At 37.7% G+C, this 24,517-nt stretch overlaps 1 protein-coding gene across 2 annotated transcripts in view; it reads left to right on the top strand.

Annotated features, from left to right (window-relative positions):
• The first annotated feature begins 13,926 nt into the window (after positions 1 to 13,926).
• Positions 13,927 to 24,517, top strand: part of LOC138176051 (reelin) — a 566,262-nt gene continuing 555,671 nt past the window's right edge. For both annotated transcript variants that reach the window (XM_069106794.1, XM_069106793.1), the window contains exon 1: positions 13,927 to 14,494. In XM_069106794.1, the coding sequence (XP_068962895.1) occupies positions 14,269 to 14,494 (226 nt within the window). In that variant the 5' untranslated portion in view covers positions 13,927 to 14,268. The remainder of the gene's footprint in view (positions 14,495 to 24,517) is intronic.

Below are 24,517 nucleotides of genomic sequence, written 5' to 3'. Positions count from 1 at the left end.
GTAAGCATTTAATACATGTTTAATCCATAACCCTCTTTAATCCATCCTTTGCATAGCCACCAATAATATTTTCTGAGATCTTGCTAAACAAAAATTTCTCTAGGACAAAATATGCCCTTCTTAGTTTGACATTTAAATCTCCATACAATCTAGTTCTGATTCACTTTTCCTAACTTATTCCATATTATGCTGAAGCCAAACTAGCCTCTTGGCTGCTTTGTGAACAGCATTCTATTTCTCATTTTCCTGTCCCTCCTGTCTAGAATACATTCCCTCGTCTGCTTCAGCTCTTGGAATTCCTGGCTTCCCATGAACTATGAAACTGCTTTAAATTAAAAAATAACCTATTGGGGTATGTGTATGGACAGCTTGAGTTATAGTTTATCAAAGCCCAAGAATATAAACATTATAGACAACATGCAGCCTATCTTTTCAAGGATTAAGTTTCTTTAATTTTTTTTAATGTCTTACAATATAACTATAAGGCCAAATCCATCCATATTAAGCAAATCTTTCTTTAGTTTTTACTATAAACACTTATGTGTTATAATGTCTCTTTGGTGCTTCATTGTTTAATAAATGCAATACCCAAATAGAAAATATATAATAATAGTATTTGGGCTTAAAGTATCTGGTAGTCCCATACCACTTTATTTGTTCAATCCTTTCCTTCCTGCTGCTGCCTTCAGGAATGAAATGCACAGCTTACCCATCAATAAGCAATGAATATTGATCAACACTTTGCCAGACTTAACAAATAGAACAGTCAATTCAGGGAAATCTAATAATTTACTCATGTTTACTTAATGGTAGCTAGCTATCAGAAAATTTTATGCTCCATTAGTCATTGGCATGAAATTCTTTTGCTAAGCAATGATTAGACATTAAAGTAGAGCTAGCTACTCTAATCAACATACATGACTGCAATGCTACCATAGAGAACCGAACAGGTACATTCTTTTTTAATTTTTAATTTTTTAATTAATTTGTTTCCTTTTAGTTTACAGGATTCAATTCCATAATTCCTTGAGTTTCACATTTTGTCCCCCTCCCTCTTCTCCCCACCATGGCAGCTTATAGTCAAGTATAGGATCTGTAAATACTTTCACATTATACGTTAGTCAGGTTATAAAGACGGATTATATCAGATGGAATGAAAAATGGTAAATAGGACATAAAACCAAACAAGAGAAGGAAAAAGATCAGGTATTTTCTTCCACCTGGATATAAACTCAGTTCTTTCTTTGGATGCAAATATTTCTTTCCATCATGAGTCTTTTGGGATTGACTTATATCACTGCATTGCTGAGAAGAGTCCAGTCTATCAAAGTTGGTCATCACACATACATTGTGTCTGTAATTGTGTACAAATGTCTCCTGGTTCTACTCTTCTCACTCAGCATCAGTTTGTATAAGCCTCTCCAGGTAAATATGAAGACCATCTGCTCCTCATTTCTTATAGCACGATAATATTCCATAATATGTATATACCACAACTTGTTCAGCCATTCCCCAATGATGGGCACCCCCTTAATTTTCAATTCTTTGACACTACAAAAACAGCTGCTATAAACATTTTTGTACATATGGGTCTTCCTCCCACTTCTATGATCTCTTTGGGATATAATCCTAGGAGTGGTATTGCTGGGTCAAAGGATATGAAAGTATTTATAGCCCTTTGGGCATAATTCCAGATTGCTCTCCAGAAAGGCTGGATCAGTTCACAACTCCACCAGCAATGCATTAGTGTTCCAATTTGCCCACAAACCCTCCAGCATTTGTCATTTTCCTGTTTTGTCATCTTAGCCAATCTGACTGGTGAGATGTGGTACCTCAGAGTTGTTTTGATTTGCATTTCTCTAATCAATGGTGATTTAGAGCATTTCTTCATGTGCTTGTAGATATCTTTAATGTCTTTCTCTGAAAATTGCCTCTAACAGGTACATCCTATAGACACATCTGGAAAATAAATCAACAATGGTGGCTTCCTGGTATAGGGGAAAGAGCCCTGGCTCTGGAGTCAGAAGACATGGATATAAATCCTACCTCTTTCACTTAATAATTATATGATGTTGGAGAAGTCACTGAAGCTCCCTGGGCCTCAATTTCCTCAACTATAACATGAGGGGGTCTGAAATAGGCAGCGTATAAGATATCCCTCTACCTCTATATCATTGATCCTAAGTGTAAACGATAACAGGGAAACATAAAATTATAGTTTTTAGAGATGAAAGAGGTTGTAGTTCAACTCTAATAACTGCTCTGGGTGACCTAATAAAGAATCTCAGTATGTAAAGACTCCAATATATATAGTGCAGTTATCCAAGGATATGGACAGGAGTGATACAAGATGGTCAGGTATGGATGGATTGGAATTTACATCACTGTAAGTAATACCCACACTGAGATAACAGATTCCTTGAATTATCTGAATATGTGTCTAAGGCATTGTGCTAGGTAATAGTGATGGGGAGGTGAGGAGAATTAAAGGTTGGGCCTGACTCAAGTCAGTTCCTGGTAGCTTACTATGGGTCTAATTAACAGCTAATAAAAGGTATACTTAGCCAAGATAGAGAAGACTTTTCAGTGAGTCTTGATTCATCTGAGCTCAGCTTCTCTGTACTCTTCATGCTGTTGGATTAGGAAAGTTAACAAGCCTTTATTAAGTGCTTACCTTGTGCTGGGTACCATGCTAAGAGGTGAAGATTCAAATAAAAATAAAAAGAAAGACATTATCTGCTTTCAAGGCCCTTACCTTATCATGGGGAAAGACAAAACATAAAAGGGAACTGGAAAGTGTGTATATGTGTGGGAGGGACTAGCATAAGGTACCGGTGCAGGGGGGATGGTGTAAAAGTCTGGAGAATCAGGGAGGTATTTCCCCAAAATAGAGGTTCTCTGAAGCATAACTACCCCCCCCAACACCCTACTGTCCTCACCAGTAGGAGAAGGAATCCACAGGGACAGAGATGGGAGGCACCTGAGGCTAAGTAGCCCAGTCAGGAGAATCAGGGCTGATTGGTCTGGGGTCCTTCCCCCAAATGGAGTGTTTAGTTGCCTCCTAAAGTGAGTTGAAGTTTCCTTGTGGCATTTTGCACTCAGGAAATTAGAAAACCACATCAGTGGCCAAGGTCTTAGTCTCCTAAGCCAATCAGTTCTCAAGAACAGTTTTAATATCTTTTAAGAAAAATAAACAGCCCAAGTTTCACTCACTAAAGCTTCATGGGACAGGGTCTAAAGAAAAGCTAGCCTAGCCTATGTGGCAAGGCCCTAGGAAATATGTCTCCTATATCACAGGTAGTCAGAATGGCATAGTGAAATTAACTTCTGACTAATTTCCTCCAGTAAAATCAATCAGGGAACATGTATTTAGTACCTCCTATGTGCCAGGAACTGTGCTAAGTGCTGGCAATGCAAATTTAATCAAGTAAGCCAGTCTCTAAACTCTAGGAGCTTGTGTTTTAAAGAGGAAAAATAATATCTAAAGGGGACCTGGAAGGGGCATGTGGGGAAAAGGCTAGAAAATAGTATTGTAGAAGCCTGGCTACCAGCAAGAGAAGAAGAAAACTCACCTATCATAATGTGATGTTAATGGGATTTAAGATCTTCCCTGCCCATTGATAGGCCTCATGTGGGGCCCATTTAGGGAAGCTAGCTTAGGGGAGGCTGGCTTATAGGAAGGCTGGCTTATAGGAAGGCTTTCACACCTTTAGGCACTGAGTCAAGTGACACCTTCTGGCTCTGAGAAGTGTATATATATATTCCGAGTTGGTATTTTGCTTTGGGGGCTGGTTTATGAGAAGAATCTTGTGTGATTCCCTGGTTGAGATTCTGAGTGGCTGTATGTTTAGAGCTCCAGGACTGCTCAGTTGTAAAATGTCTCTCCAGCCAGGGATGTATGTAAAGTGTACAGCAATATTGCTTTGATTCAGGCAGTCTGTTGGTCTTTATTTCTCTGTTTGTATTTTCTAATATAATTTAAAAAGATTGTTGACTCCTTAAACAGCTATCTTTCCTAGTAAAGCAGATCTAAGAAGCTGTGCTAGTAGCCATCCTGGGTATGCCAGTGTCCTTGCCTCTATAAATAGCCAGGTCAGTCCAAGGTTATAGTAGGGAAGAAACGAGGATAAATCATCAATACACAGGCATTGTAACTAGGATATAGCCGGGAAGTTACTATTATAAAGACAGATACTACAAAGACCCTGCTTTCAAGATCTTACAATTTAATGGGGTAAAGATAACATGTACACAAGTAAGTAGGCAGGAGTCTAAGGAGTGAATAGATAGTGAGGAAGTATAACAAGTAAAAATATTCTACAGGTTTAGAAGTTTGGCAGTGAGGGAAAGGAGAGAAATGGGTATTAAGAATTTTTTATTATGCTTTTCATCTCACAGTTCTACTGAAGTTTTATCACAAAAGTCATCAACAACCTCTTAATTGTTAGATCCAATGACCTTTTTTCAGTCTTCCTCATTTATAAGCATAGCTGAGGGGTATATATTTTATTCTAGGGGCAATGAGCCCCTGAAGATATGTGAGTAAGAAAGTGACATGATTAAATCTGTGTCTTAGGAATATTAATTTGGCATCTGTATGGAGCATCAATTGGAGAGTGGAGACCCATTAGAGGACGGCTGAAATAATCCAGCTGAGAGATGACAAGGATCTAAAGTAGCATCGTGACCATGTGAGAGGAGAGAAAGTAGGTGATGGATCTGAGAGATGCTGGGGTGGCAGACTTTACAACTGATTGAATACAGGGAATGAGCAAGAGGAAAGAGTCAAAGGCAACTGGAAGATTGGGAATAGGAGTGAATGGAAGGCTGGGAATGTTTTTCTCACCCTTCTGACTATTTCTTCTCATTTTCCTTTGCAGGATAATCACGTGTTTCCCATTCACAAAATATAGGTTTCCCTCAAAACTGTCCTGGAACCTCTTCTTTCTCCATCCCTTCCCTATTTGAGTCATTTCATATATCATCTTTATGGCTCACATATCTATAAATTCATCTCTTCTCTTTCTCATTAATTCTAGGTCCCTCACCTGTATATCTCTACCAGAATTGCAATGAGATATCTCAAAATAAACATGCCCCCAAATGTACTTTTTATCTTCTTAAAAAAAAAACCCAACCTCTTCTCCAAACTTTCCTATTTGAACTGAGCATGAGTATTTGCACAGACACCAAGAGAGGAGGAAGTGTCCAGCAGACTAACTGTGTTTACAATTATAGACTGGCCAAGTAGTCTGAAGATTGAGAAAAGGCCATTTGATTTATCAGTTAAGGGATCATTGGTAACCTTGGAGATAGAAGGTTCATTTGAGTGGTGGGGTTGGAAACCCAAGCATCCTTTACTCCTTCAATGAGGGTATGCCCTGGCTATATCTCATACTTCCTGCTTTGAATGAGGGCCAGTGTTTTAAAGGGAAAGATGCCATTTCTAGCAAGCTCATCTGAATGGTTTCCCATATTTGATGTCACGTGGAAGGGAAACACTAATTAGCAGATTTGGTTATAAAGGATTTATTTATCTAATTTTTAAGCTAAAATAAGAGATTCAAGAAAAGGGAAGGAAAGGTTCTAGGCAGAAGGGAATGTGACTGGAGGAGAGAGAGCTTGTTACAAGAAAAAGTTAGGTGTCCCAAACAGGAAGATTTTTTTTTTTTTGGCTACTAGAACTACCAAATCTGTATCTCCAACATTGACTTCATTCCTGAGTTTCAGATTTACATTACTAATTGACTACTGGACATCTCCACTCAGATGTGCCCCAGTTCCATTAGCGACACAAGCTCAGTGTGTCCAAGATTGAAAAAAATAATCTTTCCTTTTTACTGCTCCTCTACCTGATTCTCTTATGTAATCAATTGGGTCACCATTCTCCCACTCACTTACACTTGCCACTTTAGAACCATCTTTATTCCTTGTTCCATACCTTCAGTTAGTGACTAAATCTTACACATCTATCTCTTCAATAGTCTTCTTACTATCCCCAAAGATACTATTCTAGTTCATTAATTTATTATAATATAAGAAACTGAGTTTCTTCAATAGTGTCCTAACTTGTTCATGAAAATTTGACTATATATGGAGAAACTGAAAGTAAGAGGTACTTATTCCCTTCTCCGGCTCCCACCTTTGGAATGTAGGTATGCCTATTCTTTTCAAATTCTTCCTTTATTTGACCTTTAGGAGTGATTTTTATTGTGCCTTACCAGGGACAGGTCACCTTCGAAAGAAAAAGGGCAATAAGGGGCGTGTTTGTCTGAGTCTAATTGTTGCTGAATATAGTGTCTTGCCTTTCTTTACCAAGCTCCTTACCCAAACTAAATATATTTATTTACGCATGACTCCTACATAGTTTATGATAATTATCAGGCCTGAGACTTGTGGTTCAATATTTTCCTGCTATTGGGAATGTTATAATAGTTATTCAAAACATCAAATCTCACAAAAACCTTTTGAATATGGTTCACTGTTAGGATGTGTTTAGAATCTTCTCCACCACCCCCACCCCAAATCATGCCAGAGCACATTCTTCGCCCTTCTTTGTATCTAATCATGATCCATTGACTGACTTTTCCCCCTTTGAAGCCCTTCAGTCTGCAGTTAGAAAAATATACAAATCATAAAGAAGTTATGACCAGTTATAATTTTCTATCAAGGATAAGACAGCTTTTTAGTTACTCTGAAAAACAGAAATCCCGAACATCTTAAAGAACAGAAAAATCTGTTGGTTATGTCTGCCATCTGCAGGCAAAGGGGGGGAGGGTAGTTAAAATACTTCTGACTTTCTCAGATCTCCCAGAGCACAGTAGAGGCAGCAGCTGATGTTGTGGGGAGGTATCTCTTTTGTTCATGGAACATACCTAAGAATTCTTATCTAACCTACAGGTGTCATTTTCTATGTTTATTTCTCCTTGGTAAGGGGGGCAACAAAGGTTACTCTGGCATTCAAGGTCTTCCACATTTTAGCTCCATCCTGTATTCTAGAATTATTTCACAAAATCATAGAAGTTCAGTGTTGGAAAGCATGTCAGAATCTACCTCATACACACACACACACACATACACATATAGGGAAGTCTATCCTCACCAAGTGATTATCCAGGCTTTACTTGAAGACTTCTAGTGAGGAGGCACTCCCAGCTTCATGAAAAGGTCCATTCTATTTTTTTTTGTACAGCTCAAATAGCTAGGATGTTTTTCTTCACGTTGAACACTGCCTCTCTGCACCTTCCATATATTGTACCTAATTCTGCCCTCTAGGACTAAACAGAACTAGTTTCATCACCCTTTCATGTAATAACCTTTCAAATGCTTGAAGAAAGCTATTATATCACCTCTACATCTTCTCCAGAATAATAAACACCCACAAGCCCTTTACTTATCCTTGTATGATAGGCTTTCTATTTCTTTCACTATTATAGTCTCTCAAGAGTCTTATTCAGTTCATCCATTGATTTTTTCTCCCCAAAAAGTGTGGTGCCCCAAACTAAACAAAATAATACATATTTGGATGGAACAGGACTGATTAAAGTCCTCCAATATTTCCTATATTCCAGACACTACCTGTCCTTATGCTGTAAGACAACTCTCTTCATAATGTAAGATTATGCACCTTTCTTGGTGCAACATTGGGTTATACTGAACTTGTTCATTAAACTCTCTAGCTTTTTTCCATGTTAATTGTTGTCTAGCCACACCTTCCCAGATGTGTACTTGTGATACTAATTTGTTTGATTTGTATGTAGGAATTTATATTTATCTCTATTAAATGTAATCTAATTTTGCCTTGTTTTCTGAGGTATTTTTGAATCTTGATTCTATCATCTAGTTTGCTAACTGTCCCTCCTAACTTAGTGAAATTTGGAAATCTGAAGAGCATATTATCTATGCCTTCGTTTAAGTCATTTGTAAGCATAGCACCAAAGGCAGATTCCTGAGGCACTCAACTTGAGACCTTTCTCTATCAGCCTACTTGACTACACTTTGAGTCTGATTCATTCAACCACTTTTGAATATAACTCTACTATTTTCTAGCCTACATCTGTCCATCTTGTTCACTATGATAACATTCAAGACTTTGTCAAATGCCTTCCTGAAATATACATAAACTGTGTATAGTAGTCTATAGTAATTCTGAAAAATAAAGAGGAAATGAGGTGAGCAATGTTTTTTTTTGTGAACCTATCCCACTCTTGGTGATCACAACCTCTCTAAATTTTTGCAACTGATCCCTTTTATTATCAGTCCTACAACGTTTGCCAGAGAATTTGATCCTATGCTGTCTTCCTTTTTTTTTAATTGTATGTTACTTATGCTTCTTCAGCCTCATAGCCTTTCCTATTTTCCATGATCTTTCTCACTATCATGTATTAGATCCATCAATTTTTTCATTATGTTCATCTAAGACTGATGACTTAAAACTTATGGGCTTTCTTACTACTTGAATTTCATCTCCTATTAACCATTTTTATTCTGCCCCTTTCAGACCACAGATCATAGTTTCAGGCAGAGAAAAACCAAAGTGGAATAAAAATAGAATAGATTTGCCTTCTCTTTCTTGCCCCTTATTATTGCTTCATTCATACTGAACAGTGATCCTATCTCCAATTTGATCCTTCTCTTTTCCTCAACATAGCTTTCTAAAAAAAATCCCTTTGTGTTCATCATATTTACTGCCAACCTCTGAGCTTCAGAGTTTCTAATCCTGCTCTTAAAGGACTAAGCTGCACCTTCATAGTTATTCTTTATTATTTGCTCTTACTGCCATCTATCACACATTTTTAAAAATTCCTAGATTTTTCATAGTTTCTCTGTGCACCCACATTAATATCATATTATATTGCATTTATTCTCCTCTCAACTCCAAATTAGACTCAGCATTGTCCCTTTTCACATATCCCATATTTTTCTACCTCTTTCCATTTACATATATCTTTCACTAAACCTAGAATACCTCCTTTCCCCTCCTCCCCTTCCTTTTATCCTTTTGTCAGTTCCTTCATGAAATTTTTCCTTATCTCTCTCCTCTCATAATCTCTCCCTTATATGATCATATAGTACTTTTTATATTAACACACAGTTTAGATCATCTTTATTTGTGTTCATTTATAATCTCCTCTACAAGATTATAAGCTTCCTGAAAGCAGGGGTCACATCTTTCTTTTTATCACTTACATAACTGCTACTTCAAACTACAAATACTAGTTAATAAATATTTGTTGACTGAAAAACTCTTCATTTGCTTTACATGATTTTATAGACTTTCTGTTTGACTTTGCATAGAAATAGGAAGTGATGAAACCCTGTCTCTCATATATTGCACAACCTCAAAGAATGCCCTCTTCGGGTATTTTCATAAATTAAAATTTACTTTGACAATTTATCTTTAGTTTTCTAACCCATAATCTCTCATAGACCTAAAGGTATAGATATAATGCATAAGTGAGTCAAATGTTCCTCAAACTGTTTCGTGACTTTTGACTCCATGCTAAAAATCACTGGGTGATTTGTTGACTACTTGTCTCATAATACATACATACACGTATACACACCTATATCAGTAAGAAATGAGTTTATAGTCAGAATATGCCATTAGAAAACTATCTGTTCATCTCAACATATTTGTCTCTTTCCCTTCCATAAATTTGCCCATTCATCTCTCTCTTCATTTTTGCTTTTCCTTTTTGGAAATGTCATTTCAAAGAAACTCATTTGACAACCACTTCTATTTAATTTGTTTTAAAAATCAGACCACAGTAGGTTTGTCAGTTCTGAAAAACAGAAAATGCCTTTTCCAAAGGTGTTTATCATGTTGCATTGAATGGAAAGGAAAGTCTAAAGGTTAGCCCAGCAGATTGCTAATTGGGAGTCTTATATTTTAACCTAGCTTTGTCATTAACTTTTTTTTGTGTGTGACTTCAAGCCTAATGGGCAATGTGGTACTACCTATATCTTATCAATTCTCCAGTTTTTTACAAAGTATTTTAAACAAATGCATTAATTAGATTGTATTAAGCCAGAGTTTTACCTTGATTTTGAGTCAGCATCTCTATAAGAGCTTAGATTCAAATTAAAAAGAAATAACACTGATGTTATTAAGCCAAAGGGCTTGAAAATGAGGCATAGCAACCCCTCCACCCCCATCCAGTCCAGTTCAACACAACCCAGGGGTGCTATTTAAACATTCTTTATACTTGTTAATGAAAAACTCTGTATGGCTGCAAAAACAATTGGAAACAGTGGTCCAGAAGTGAACCTCAATCTATCAGTCCTCTGAGAACTATTTATTTCCCAGAACACTTTCTCCTCCCTATACACATTTTCTTCTCATAAGCAATTAAGGAACTGTGAGCAGTAATGGAGGAAGTTCATTCTTGTGATATCTTATATAGCTCTTTATGGTTACAAAATACTTGTTTTCTTATTTGATTTTTAAAACAGCCCTGTAAAGTAGGTACAGTTATCCCTTCTACTTTGCGGAGATTAGGGACATAGCACACCCCACCCCAAATCTGGAAAATCCACATAAAATACCTAGCCCTCTCTTTGAATCAGAAAAGTCTGAATTATTATGGTATTGCAAAAGAAAATATAATGCTATTATACAATACTATAGATATGTTTTCTGCATTTCTGAGTTTCTAAATTTTTTTTTCCATGTTATCTGCTGGCCTTTACCTGCCATCTGAGGCTTTTGCAAAACTCCCTCCAAATTCCCCTTTAATTTCTTATGCCAACCTAAGATATATTGAAACCATGATGGGAAGATCATGATGTGGAAAGGATAACTAATGCAATTTCCATTTTTAAAATGGGGCAAGTGAAGTGTAGGGATGTTGAATGCTATAACTGAATGCTATATCATTCAGTTAACAAGTGGCAGAACCCAGGTCTTCTGACTTGCCAACCTTGCATTTTTATTTCATATGTCATGTTGTCTCCATGAGTCTTTGAAGATTAATTTCTATCCTGTGCTAACATCAGGGTTGGTAAATGTAACCTAATATAGGATCATATAGTTAGAACTGAAAAGGACTTCAGAGGTCATATGATCAAGCTCTCAGAAGAGAGGTAATGACTGAAAATAGAGCTTTAGGAATCATCTATCTAGAGGTGGTAGTTGAAATCTGTTGAGTCACAAAATACCACAATGAAAAGTGTGTTGAATTTTGAGACAAAGGACCTGGGTTCAAATCCTGCAATTTACTGCCTATGTGGTCCTGGACAAGTCCCTAAATCTTTGAGATTCCTTTTAGTTCTAGATGTATGATATTATATCATGTTCCAATTACCAAGTTACAGATGATAGGGGATCAAGAAATGACTTACAAGCATAACCACAATTAAACTTGGGATAATGTATCTCTAATAAAAAACCAGATACTTCTATTTTGAACAGCGCTTAGGTAGGCACCACCACCTTAATAAATCAATACTCAGGCTAAAATGTAAACATGAAAATCAATGTCCCTTTGAAAATAGCTTTGCAGTTTGGTTGAACTGATTAGAAAGACTATGTGGTAGTAGACAAATACACGGATTACAGAAATCCACACAGCAGACTGTTTCAAGGATTAGATCACAGAAGGGAATTCTGCACCATTCTAAGTTCATTTCACTAAACCATCAGGCACACAGAAGCTGGCACAGTTAGGCATAACTGGCAGTATCTACATAGGAAAAACTATGCATGGAAGCTATAAGGTTATGGGAAGCTGGGAATATGTACCATATTGGCAGAGATACATGAGGAAGCTTGCACATTATTTGGTGAGAATGGCTTTTCCTGCAGCCAGGGATGTGCCTTAGTTGCAAGAGCTAAAATTCATGCAAATGCTCACAATTAATTCTTCTAAAAGGCATGGGAACTTAAGAAAGATAAAGTAGAAAATCAAACTGATCACACATGTGCATGGGTTAAGAGGACTGGAGAACTTATACACCTGTGTCAAGCTCCCCCAATTTTACAGTCTTGTAAGATGGAATCTTCTTATAAAAATCAGATGTTTCTTACCTGAGGCCTAAAATAACATTGGTTTTATACCCAACGAACCACACAAGAGATGGTAATGAGTTTATTATTAGGAGTAAGTTTCTTTTACCTCTAGTCCAGTCTAAGAAAAAACTCAGCTCAAGTGTTGTCTCCTCCATGAAACCCTTCCCAATTTCTGTTCTCTCCCTCAACTGCTAGGGACTCACTGGCCTCCATCCCCCAGAAAATACCTTCTATCTACTTGGTGCTTTATGTGTGTTAGAGTGTATGCCTCCTCCCTACATCCCACTCCCCCATGGAATTAAGGTCCTTGGGTGTCGACTTGTTTTTGTATCTCCAGTGTCTGGTACAGTGCCTAACACATAGTAGGTACTTAATAAATACATATTTTAAAAAATTGAAATGCTGCTAAAGGAATCAGATGCAACAACTCAATCTAACCGCACATATGAGAAGTGAACCAGAAGGCTTGAAGGATGGTAAAGGTCTTAAAGATAGGCTTACTTCTTTTTATTTTATTTTTATTTTTCTAACTAAAAAGGGTTCTGGGCAGGAGGGATGAGAAAGGAAAAAGCCCTTCCCTTTGGCAATGAGATGAATATAAAAGACTCCCCTTGGATCATGCCTTTTGCACTTCAAAAAAACACTACTAGGTATGGCATCCCTTCCAATTTCAGCATTTACTAATTTTTGTGGTGGGTTTATATGGGTTTGGTGGCAAGCCAAATGGGGGTGGGGAGAGGCATTAACATCTAGCAATTCAGCTCCCCCCACCCTTCTCTCTTGATACTGCAGTCAGTGCTCCTGCCAGCCATCCTCTGTTAAAAACGTGTTTTATGAATTATTCCACTTCCCCACGGCTTCGTGTTCAGCTGCTCATTACCACCCCTTTCAATCACTGTTGCCAGCTCCTTTCCCTGAATGGGCTCCCCACCCCCACTCCCCACTTCAGTGACATTTGTCAGAACTGATATGATACTTAAAGGAAAATAAACACTAATAATCATAAACAAAAGCTCACCACCCTTCTCTCAAGAAAAACAAAAACAATAAACAGTAAATTTCAGTCCAAAGAAGAGTCATTGCTGAGTCCTACCTACATCCTCCACTAACCACACATTTCCCCTTCACCCTGGAATCACAAATCATTATTTCCAGGCAACACTTGAAGATGCCAATTCTACTTTCGTTTAATCTCATTTTAAAACTAGATCCAGACGAGGTTCTAGAGCTACCGAGCAGGGTGGGGTGGAGATGCTAGAAGAGATGAGAGGCCTGGAAGGGAAGGAAGCAAGTGGACCCTGAGCAGGTTCTAGGTGTGTCCTCTCAGGTTGAGCCTCCGCGGGCAGTTTATCAGAACAAGTCTTGGCTAGAGCCGGTGAGGCGGTGAGGCTGTGAGGCTGGAAGGAAGGAAGAGCAACCAATACAGACAAAGAAAGAGGAGCGGGGCCTGAGTCTCCCAACCAGCTTTCTGCCCGTCTCCAGTGTATGCATGCATCCATTTCTCTTATCTCTTCCTTCCTCTTCGATCCCCTTTTCAGTTGAAAGAGATATGGGATTTTATGATCTCTTCTTTTGCCAAGACACCTGGGCAAAAATAAATAATCCAATCTAACGCTGTTTCTCTATCTCCCTGATCTTCTCCCCCCCCTCCCGCCCCCGCATCCCCAATCAGCACGCACAGCCTCGCTTTCCAGCCCCTCCCTCCACCACTCCGCTCCTTCTTCTCCTGCAAACTCGGACCCCTGAACCCAGCAGAGCGTTCGTCCAGTTCCTCCCAAGTTGCCCGAAAGAGACTGAGAGAGGGAGGGAGGGAGGGAGGGACTGAAGAGGGAGGGAACGAGAGCCCGAGCGCTGGGAGGAAGCGAGGGCGGGCATAGCCGGGCCGGGGACACGTGTGGTGCAGGGGGGAGGACTCACTGCCCGGGGCTTTAAGAAGGTGTGGAGAGGAGGCGGGAGCTTTTCCCACTCCTGGACCTGGGTGTCCGCGCGGAGGCAGCCGAGGCGCAGCCGTCCGCTGACAGTCTTCCCCACCAACCCCACGAGCGACCGCAAACTTCGGATCCCAGTCGCCTTGTCCTGCTCCTCCTCCTCTTCCATCGGCAGCGCCTGAACTTTCCCGGAGGGGAGCTCGCCCCGGCCCCCCCCCCTCCCCCTTCCCTCTGCCCTGGCGCCTTCATCCCAGCATCTCCGTCCTCTCCCAAACTGAATGAGCTCCGCGCGGGGCCGGCGGCCACGGGAGCAGCAGCGGCAGCGGCAGCATGGAGCGGAGTTTCGCTAAGCGTTGGACTTTCCTCCTGGCGCTGTGGCTGGGGGCGATGCTGAGGGTGAGGGGGGCGGTGGGCTACTACCCCCGCTTCTCGCCCTTCTTTTTCCTATGCACCCACCACGGGGAGCTGGAAGGGGATGGGGAGCAGGGAGAAGTGCTCATTTCCCTGCACATTGCGGGAAACCCAAGCTACTATGTACCTGGACAAGAATACCATGGTAGGTACCTCAGCGTGCGCACGTTCACAGAGCCTGTGTTCTAGGACCAGCACCCCTTTTTCTTCCTGGTGATTGCCCGAATAGTTTTTGTTTGTTTGTTTTTAAAGAACAGCTGCCACCTTCCCGTTCCCTCCCCCAACTCCCAAAGCACACAGCTCATTCTGAGGAGAAAGAACAAAGTTAGTCGACAACAAAGTAGTGAACTGGGCATTAGTTGCAAAGAGGGAGAAAAACCAGAACAGCTCCTTATCTCCTCACCCTGCAGCTCTACTAAGCCAGCTGGTCCTCCACTCCGCAAGTCCGGTCATTCTGCCAGTTAGTGTAGCTGTTCTCTCCCTCCCCTCCCGGGGTTTCCCTGGCTTTTTGCCTCCCGGCTTGTTTAAATGGCCAGGAGCGTGTGGTTTGCTTCCCCTCAGTACTTAGCTTCCAGACCTTTGTTGTAGCTCCCATCCACCCAGGAAACGTCTCCCTTGGTAGCCGTAGGGATAGGCTGCTGACATGGCCTTTTAATGTTTTACATAGAGTAGGGCTGACAGGCTGAACCATGTCAGTTTGCATATGCCCGGCGCTGCAAGCTTCTCTGCAAAGTTCCTGCTGTGAACTAGCCAGGGGTCCGTCATATTTCCCTTTCGCTATCAACCAACCCTAATTCATACAATCTGACTGCCTCCCAGAGCTGCTTAGTGATATTGTGTTTCTCTGACAATGCTCTTTTATTCTTTTCTCGAGCAAAAAAATTTTTTTTCCAGTTTCAGAAATAAAAGATTGATTTTTTAAAACCAATTCTTCTGATGTTTCCTATATTGTTTTTAGGCTAATCCATTAATGACATTGCTTGTAATGTATCTATACAGTTCCAAGACCAGGTGGGAGTTTAAGTACTTTATGATATAAATTTTCCATTTTAAGTGTAATAAATTTTTTGTGCACTCTAATCACAGTTATGTGTCATAGTACTAAATAACATTTAGGTATAATGCTTATAATTATTAAAACTGTCTTTCTAATGCATTAAGCCCTCGGATTCAGTAAAATGAAAAAGTAATAACATTGCCCTTTTTTTCTGTACTCCTGCTGAGACTTTTGAATATTTCACTCCCATAGAGCCTGCAAGTAGTTGACAGACTCTATTATATTGATTTAATTATGATTTTTAACGATATGAAAATACTGGTGCCCAATCTGATTGAAACTGTTTTCTGATAAGGCCTCTTTATGCTTTCAGTTTCTAATATCACTTTGATGTCTGGAATGTCAGGATAATAAACTACAGGCGATGTCATGTGGGATAGATATGCAAATAAACAAAGAAAAATTATTAAAATCCTTGGGAGTTTTCCTTTAGAAAACACCCTTCCTTTCAACTTTACAATGACAAGTGTAAAGAAAAGGCTTTTAAAAATACTTAAAACAATGCTTTGACAACTTCTCTGGGGTACAGTTGGTAGCTTTCTCTATGAAGCTCAGTGCTTCTTTGGTAGAATTTCAGACTTTTGAGAATTCATTTTCCTTTATGGAGACTGTTCATTGACAAATATGTAATCCAATTGCTATGTGGTTCTATCCAGAGGTCACCAATTACTTTAACTGGACTTTAATTGGATCAACCAATAGCACTGTGAAGGAAGGAGTGATTGACTTTTGCCCAGACCCTTAGAGGTGTTTGCTTATAACATCTGAAGGTGATGGTGTCAAGTCAGATATAACCACAGCTTGGCTAAAAGGTAGATTTATCTTGCTGTCTGTAATAGAAAAGATCTGGGTTTGATTCCCAACAATAAATTTAAAAATGAACTAGTATAATGGGAAATTAAATTGTTATCCTGGAAAAAAAAAGACGAATTGGCATACTTGTTGAAGGGACTAAGGTCTTTGGCACCATGTAAAATCTCTGTTTCCACTTCTTGCTTTAACAAGAATGTGAATGAGCAAAACCATAGTATTTGATAAATGTTATCATGACTGCCTTATACGATGCAGCAGACTGATTTTCAATGCCTCATACCATTGATATTTTCCCTCAGTTCTCCTTTTCTTTCTTTCTTTGGGGTTAGAGCTTTTGGAAGTATGGAGCCTGGCACATAGAGAACCTAATGAAAATATTATCTGCCTCTCTCTTATAATGCCAGTTTAGCCAATTTCAGGTCAAGGCTGATACCCTTGATACCCTGTGTGAAATGGAGCTAAGCACAGGAAAAGGGTTAGAATGGAGTTGAATACTTGAAGTTTGACATTTTGGAACACAGCTGAATTTACACACAACCTTATTGCTGGGAAATTCTCTCAATTGGTTTAATTTCCAATCACCTAATTAAGGTCATTTTATTATGAAGGATTGCAAAATATTGAATTGGTGTAGATGGAGTTTGAGAACAGCTTATCATTTGAATTGTATTTAGAAAAATATGGTTTTCTTTTAGGATTTTGGAACTGATTACTAATAAGTCTAATAAGTCAACTTATTTTCTAAGTCATTAAAAATGATGTATACATGAAAGAAATTTGAAAAAGAGGCAACAGGTATATTTTTGTTCCCCAAACAATTGAATCATATGATAGCTAATAGAGGGTAGCCACACCCTCTCCCAACCAAAGTCCTCTTGAAGTCTAGAGGCTGTTTTCTAAATTTTCACATTGACCTATTTCTAAATGTATAAAACTTTTAAAATGTAGCATTTGTAATGGGGAAAACTACCTTTGGATGACTAGTTAAGGCTAAGCCGAAGTTATTTAACTAAAAAAGGAGGTGGAGTAAAGGTGATGTGGTCCAGACTTGCTCTTTCAAAGATCTTTATGATAGTGGTACCAAAATCCACCTCTTGAAACCTATGGCATATGATGTATCTAAGGGTTTTAAAAGGAAGAAAAATAGCCATGAGAAAATACATTGAAGTTCATGACTCATTGAGGCTTATAGTATTGATTTTGAAAATCTTATTAAATTATTTTTTTTATCAAAGGATAAAGGAGACTTGAGCACCTGGAGAAATTTTAGGACTCCAAAATTTTAAACCCTACCTATCTCTTCCCAGCACTTGTACCTCACCGACTAATAATGAATGTAGCTATGAAGAGTTTCATTGAGCTCTGTTTCTCATTTCAGGGATATCAGTATTTCCTCTCAATCTATCTATACCAAATCCACTACTTTATCTCTTGTCACATTAATGTGACAATATATGACAATATGTAGGACCATACATCAGAGCTAGAATGGGTCTTAATGATCATCTAGTTCAACCCTATTTTGCAGGTGAAGAAAATTAAGCTTAGATTGGGTAAGTGACTTGCATAAAATCACATACATACTAAGTGACAGAGATAGAAATGGTTGGAACCCATGTCTTCTGATTCCCAATCTAGCATTCCTTTTTGCAGCCCTATACTGCATTTTTGTTAGTATTTTTGTTGTACTTGTTTTTCTGGACCTGTGGTTTTATCTGTGTAGGGAGAACCCAGTGGGGAAACTCCCTCTATCAATGCAGGCCAGTAACTGCTCTCAAATTTAGAGGCTTTGAGTTGTCTGGTCACCCAGAAATCTTACATTGCTTCCCCGGGGTCATACAACCAATGTGTATCAGAAGCGGGGCTTGCTCTCATCTTCATGAATCTGACGGCAGTTATCTATCCACTGAACCTTATTGCCTCTCTGCTAGTAGCTAAACGTAGAACATCTTCAGGAAGATTGTTCAGTAAATAGTATGTTGAGATAGAAGGGTTAAAAATATGATAAAAGCAACCATTCCAGAATACCCTTCTTGCCCCAATTCCATTAGCTTCCTTTTTTAAAAATGTCTCACACTGTTGCCATACATCCTTTACCACCTAGTCCCTTAACCCCAATCATCATGGCATTTTTATTGGTGATGAATGCAATAGGAAATAGAAGTCTGACTGCTGCCATTCCATGTAGTATTTATTTCATTTGTCTGTGTGAGGGACACACCTACACAAAATTGGTGAAGTAGATGAAGGTTGCTTTGTTGCTTCTAGCATGTTTTTATTTCTCTCCTGTCACACTCTCTGTCCCTCCATTTCCTTCTCATCCAAGCATGATCTAAGGAAAGGGCCTTCTAATAGAATTAATTTATACCTCAAGGTAAATTGAAATCAATTGCCTCTCCTATGGATTATTTATAGTTTAGAGTTTTATTTCGAACTCTTTGTTCTCTTTTAAAGAAATTTTAGATTGTTGAGTAAATGGGGATGGTATGTTGAGATTGTAGGAGATACCCTTGGCCCTTCTGAAATCATAAAAATGGGCAACTGCCTGCCCTGCCTACTCATAAATATGGCTTTACTCAGTAACTGTGATAAAAGAAGGACCAGGCACACAATATAGTAAGCATTTCATAAATGCCTGTTGAGATGAATTCAAAGAAAAAAAGACTGTTAGATGCTGAAGAGGTACTGATGAAAGATTCCACTTTGCATTTTTCAAATGACAGTTTTGTCTAATTTCCAAATACACTAAACCTTGTTGCAACACTCGTCTTAGAAGGCTTAACATGTTACAGTGAGAGAGATTCTGTATCTACCACTGTGTACATGGCAAACATATTTTGTTTTTTTTTTTTCCCATAGTACAGCTTAATCCTGACAAAATCATATGCTTCGGATTAGTGTTGCACTGTATATGCTTAATGATACAACAATTGCCACAGTTATTTCCAAGGAAATTGTATTCCATTTTTAATCTAGTTATAAGGGTGACATGGGGTTGTGGACAGATGACTGATCTTGGAGAAAGGAAGACCTGTTTCGAGTTCTGCTCTGACACATACTAGCTGTGCAAGCATGAGTAAGTCACTTAATCTTTCTCAGTATCCCTTACAGTTGAGTTACTGATCTGTGGAGGGAAATTCCACACTGTGAGTTCTCTACACAGATAAAGGCGAAGGTTTGTGGAGAAGGAAGGGGACATTAACATATATGTATATGTATATGTGGGTTTATATATAATCTATATAATATTTTACATAGAGGAAAAGAAGATAAATTTCCCATCTCTAAAATGTCACTTAAACCAAAAGAGCGAGGAATTTAATGTTCTTCTCTGTTACCAGTTGTTATTTTCAGATATACAAATACTCTAGAATCAACTGGTTGCTAAGAGTTGGAGGCAAAAGTAATGCTAGATAGAGAGCTTTTAAAATACAGTAGTGTTAAATATCATTGGTCTAATTTCTAAAGATGTATGCTTGGAACTTCATTTTTTTCTGATGGAAAGACATAGTTATTTAAGCTAGAATAATATGCAATTAATAAATTAACCCTCATATTGATCAGGTCATGGATTAATTAATTCATTATATGACTGCAACATATCCAATTTCTGAAAACAGCACATTTAAACTTCCTAAATAATTTATCAAATAAATTCTGCAAATGACCTGCAGCTCCATTTTAATAGTATGTGACTATGAAAGATGAATACTTTTTAGGAATTTTATTCTATTTGCTACATTTTTCATCTTCTTGACAGTTTTTTCAAATATCCTTAACTGATTTTCTCCAAGCTCATCACTTAAATGATATAAATATTACATTGTATAATTTATATTCTCCTTGTGATTTACAATTCCAGTTGCAAACTGGTTAATCATATCTTCAGAATCATAATATGAAACTGCCTTTAAATGGAAATTCTTTCATTAGTTATGGCAGTAGTTTATTAGAAATCATTCCTTTTGTCAGTTCTCCACCAATTTTGTGAAACTTTATCTCATTCTAGAGTTTTTACTACTTAATTTTTGTATCCTTTTTAAATATAGAGAAACAAAAAAGAAATATTGTTGTAGCAACATTTAAAGTTTTCTGACAAATAGAGTTATTTGGAATCTATCTTGAATTCCTTTTGCTAATTATAAAGCTGAAAGTTTTGCAACAAATATTTTCAACTCAATTTTTGTCTGATTTTTCCTCAAATTTTATTCAAAAGGAAATATTTCCCTTACAAAAAAAAATTTTTGATGTTGATCAACCTTCATAAATTTTCTAAATGCTTCCAGAAAACTTATACCTGATAACATTGTCAGTTCTTGGTAGTAATTTTTTCCTTGGATGTGTTGCATATTATGTTAGAATTGATCTTTTGTGCAAAGCTATTTTTTATTACCTATTCTTAAGTCTTCAAATACAATCTAAGAACTGAGCACTTTACTTTAAATTTCTACAATTGTAAATAAAATCAATAATACCTTAAATATTTCTTGTTAAATAAAATGGTTTCTACTTTTTAATTCTTTGGTATAATACCATCACATAATATTATGCATATATTTATATAAATATAAAGTGTGTGTACATATAAGTACTTATAGGTATAGATAGACAAATATATAGGGTAGACAGATGATGAGATCACTATTTTTAAAAGATCAAAGGATTGAAGAAGTAGAAATTATACATATATATTTATATCCCAAAATATGTGTACGTATTCTTTATTCATTTCCACATCTTTTATTTCAGCAGTTTAGGAACTGCTGCTGTAGAATTTTTGTCCACTGATTCAGATAGGCAGCTGATCTATAACTTATAGTCTTAAGGTATTACCTTGGCTGTTGAGAGGTAAAATTAGTCATTCATTATCATACAGTTAGTATGTTTCAGGAGCAACACTTGAATCCAGGACATACATACATACACACATATACATACACATATATTTTAAAATACTACAGTCAAATATAACAGAAAAATTTATTAATTCCCTATCTGAGAGTTAAAAAAGGAAGAGAGATTGCATGGGCATGGAAGATTTTCTTGATATATTTAGAATGTCTATAATGGACTGAATCTCAACTACACTAAAACAAACAAGTGAAAAGTCAGGGGAAAAAGCTTGATAGATTATCCACATTTTCAAAAATTTATGAAGCACCAGGGTGAGTATTATCTTATTGTACAAATAATATATTCAACGAATTGTAATTGAGTTTTTAACTCAGTGTAGATGGTCAAATCACTAGCTTGCCAAGTGTATGAGTCCACCTTGGCTCTTAGCAAATAGTCTATGAGTTGTTGATAATTCATTAGGTGATAGTATAATAGATGCAAGGCTAGAAGGGAAGTCAGAGGCATGAGTAAACAAGCTTGGAGAAATTAAGTGATTTGCCCATGGTGTTCTTAGTGATAGCAACAGTGTGCAAGGCAGAGAATAGTTTCCACTTTTGTGTGTTACTGGCCTGTCTAATTAGAGCAGATCTTCTGAAGACTTGACAAAAACAATTACAGAGCTATGCAAAGTGGTGAGCTCTGCTATTCCCAAAGTTATTTTTAGTAACCTTTTTTGGGTCCATTTCCCATTATTTATTATTTCCACTATGATCCAAGTAGAATACAAATCTGGATTTCTCTCTCTCTCTCTCTCTTTTTTTTTTTTGGCAGAGGGAGGTTGGGCAAAAGTACTAGTGGTGATAAGAAAAGACTCAAAACAATGAAATAAGTGATTCCAAATACTGCCTTTATGCCTCATAGTATAATGGAAACAATCTCTCAAAGTCACTGAGTCACTAAACATTTATTATAAGTATACCAGATAGAGGGCTAGGTGTTGGACAGAGGAAAAGTAATCAGATAGTTTTAAAATATAAAACAGAAGTTCTTTGTGTATGTCCTGGACCTTCTTGGTAGTCTGATGAAGCCTGTGGATGGCCAAGTTTATTAAAGGAGAGGACAAAAGCAGTTTAGCAATTTGCCTCTAGCTGAGGCATTCACTTTAACACCTACTTACTCATTCTGTGATTCCTCTCCCACATTTTCCTATTGTTGCCCTCTTCCCTTCTCCTTTTTTCTCCCTCCTACATGTCTCTCTTTTCCTCCATTTACACCTTCCCTCACCCTTATCATTCCAATGTTGGACATTTCCCCTTCATATTTTCCTCTTTTATCCTTTATTTACCTTTTCCTTTCCTTCCTCTGCCACCTTTTCATTTCTCCCCTCCTTGTGTGTATCATTGCTTTTTCTTTCTTCTCTCTTCATTTTTCTTTGCCATTCCAGCTTTCTCTTATCTCCATCTCATCCCTTTGTTATTTCTCCCTTTCCTTTCTCCTCCTTTCTCTGGCTTCACTTCAAACATCATGCTTTCAATTTCACTCTTTTAAAAATTATTTGACTTCTATGTATCCTCTATTTCCCTCCCTTCCCCTTGAAAAAAATTTCACATTCATGGACTAGATAATCTTTTGGTGTTTGCGTAATGTCTTTGGTTTGAATTTACTAGTAATATCATGTTTGCCTTCTTTAAAAGAGTTTTAAATTTTTGTTGATACCTTTTATTTTTATGTCATCTTCATTTTCTAATATCTTTTTTGGAGACAGCAGATGGTAGAGTGGATAGAACACTGCTCCTGGAATCAAGAAGACCTGAGTTCAGATGCAGCCTCAGACATTTACTAGCTGTATAGCCTTGAGCAAGTCACTTCTGTTTTCTCAGTTTCCTCAACTGTAAAATGGGAGTAATAACAATACTAGCACCTACACACAGAGTTGTTGTGATGATTGAATGAGGTAATATCTGTAAAAGCATTTAACAGTGTCTGGCACATACTAGGCACTACATAAATGCCAGTTCCCCTCCCCTCCATGAGCCAACCAACATAATAAAAAAGTTTAAAAAAGAAAGAGAAAAAAGTGCAGCAAAATTAATCAACACATCAACCAATCAATACACCAACTAGTTCTTCTGTGACTTCTAAAACAGTATTATTTGCAGAAACCTTAAAACTTTTCTCAGGGTGCAGAAATATGCTTCCTTGGGGTCAGCTAGGTGACACAGTGAATAGAGCACTGGTCCTGGAGTCAGGAGGACCTGAGTTCAGATTGGGCCTCAGACACTTGACACACTTAATAGCCGTATGACTTTGGGCAAGTCACTTAACCCCAATTGCCCTCCAAAAAGCAAAAAAAAAAATGCTTCCTTTTGAGCATTATTTTCATTGCTATTATTATTATTTCTTTTGCATGATGTTTTCTTTAAATAAAGATTTGTATGTATTTATATCTATATATGTTTGTGTGTTGAGTAGCACACCTGTCTACATATCTATATATGGTAATGGGATCTTTCAAGAGTAGGAAACTGCCAAGATGCAGAGACTGTAGCAGGAGAAATCACATGATGTAGGGGGAGGAGCATCAGGATGGGAACCAGGAGAGGTGGGTTCTAGTCCCAAGTCAATGACCAATTAACTCCACAGCTCACTTTGGGCAAATCTCTTCACACCTCTGGGCCTCCTCAGTTTTATTTGTAAACTGTGCAATTGGATTAGATAACCTCTAATATCCCTTGGATCTGAAGTACTCATATCTTTAGGACTGTAAAGCTCAGCTACAACTTTTCTCTAAAGAAAAGTCCATTTAGTCTGTTCCCTTCTTTCTAGGTACGGATTACAATTACATTTCTCCAAATAAATAGGGATAATTTATTTAGATAGCCATTTGCTTTTAACTCTATCAACATGTAGCACATTTTAAGAGGAACTCTGAATGGAATGTGCTGAAGTAGAGGAATCTGGCAATGTAAGATGAAAAACAGTATAATATGTACATATACACATGTTTGTGTGTATCTATATACATATATGAGATAATATATGTAAAGTGCCTAAACACAAATGATTGTTCAAGACAAAAAAAATCTGGCCCTCATAGACACATGACTCACTTATCCCTCAGATAGGATTGATTGTTTTACTAACTGACAATGTTATAAAAAATATTAATGGATTCCATCAAATTCCATCAAAAACCAAGCTCAGTTTTATTTTTTGCTCTATTGAATGGTTGTTTGACTGAGGCCTGATCTTTTAAAAACAGTCTGTTGAGATAACAGTTATCTGATGATGTGCTCGGATGTAGCTCTAGAAGGCCCCCATAGTAATAAATACTGATATGAGCTTAATAACTTTTCTCTAGTCTGTTATCATCATGTGTGTGTGTTCAGACCTCCAATGAGAACAATTGCTAAATATGAGGTGCTACTTATTTTCACTGAACTGTTCATCTTACAGGTTCAT

The sequence above is a fragment of the Petaurus breviceps genome, unplaced genomic scaffold, assembly GCF_028583685.1.
Source record: "Petaurus breviceps papuanus isolate PSGF00001 unplaced genomic scaffold, PetGlider_PUasm1.0 80, whole genome shotgun sequence".
Classification (NCBI taxonomy): domain Eukaryota; kingdom Metazoa; phylum Chordata; class Mammalia; order Diprotodontia; family Petauridae; genus Petaurus; species Petaurus breviceps.
The sequence above is the reverse complement of the archived record's forward strand: the minus strand, read 5'-3'. Positions and strand labels throughout refer to the sequence as shown.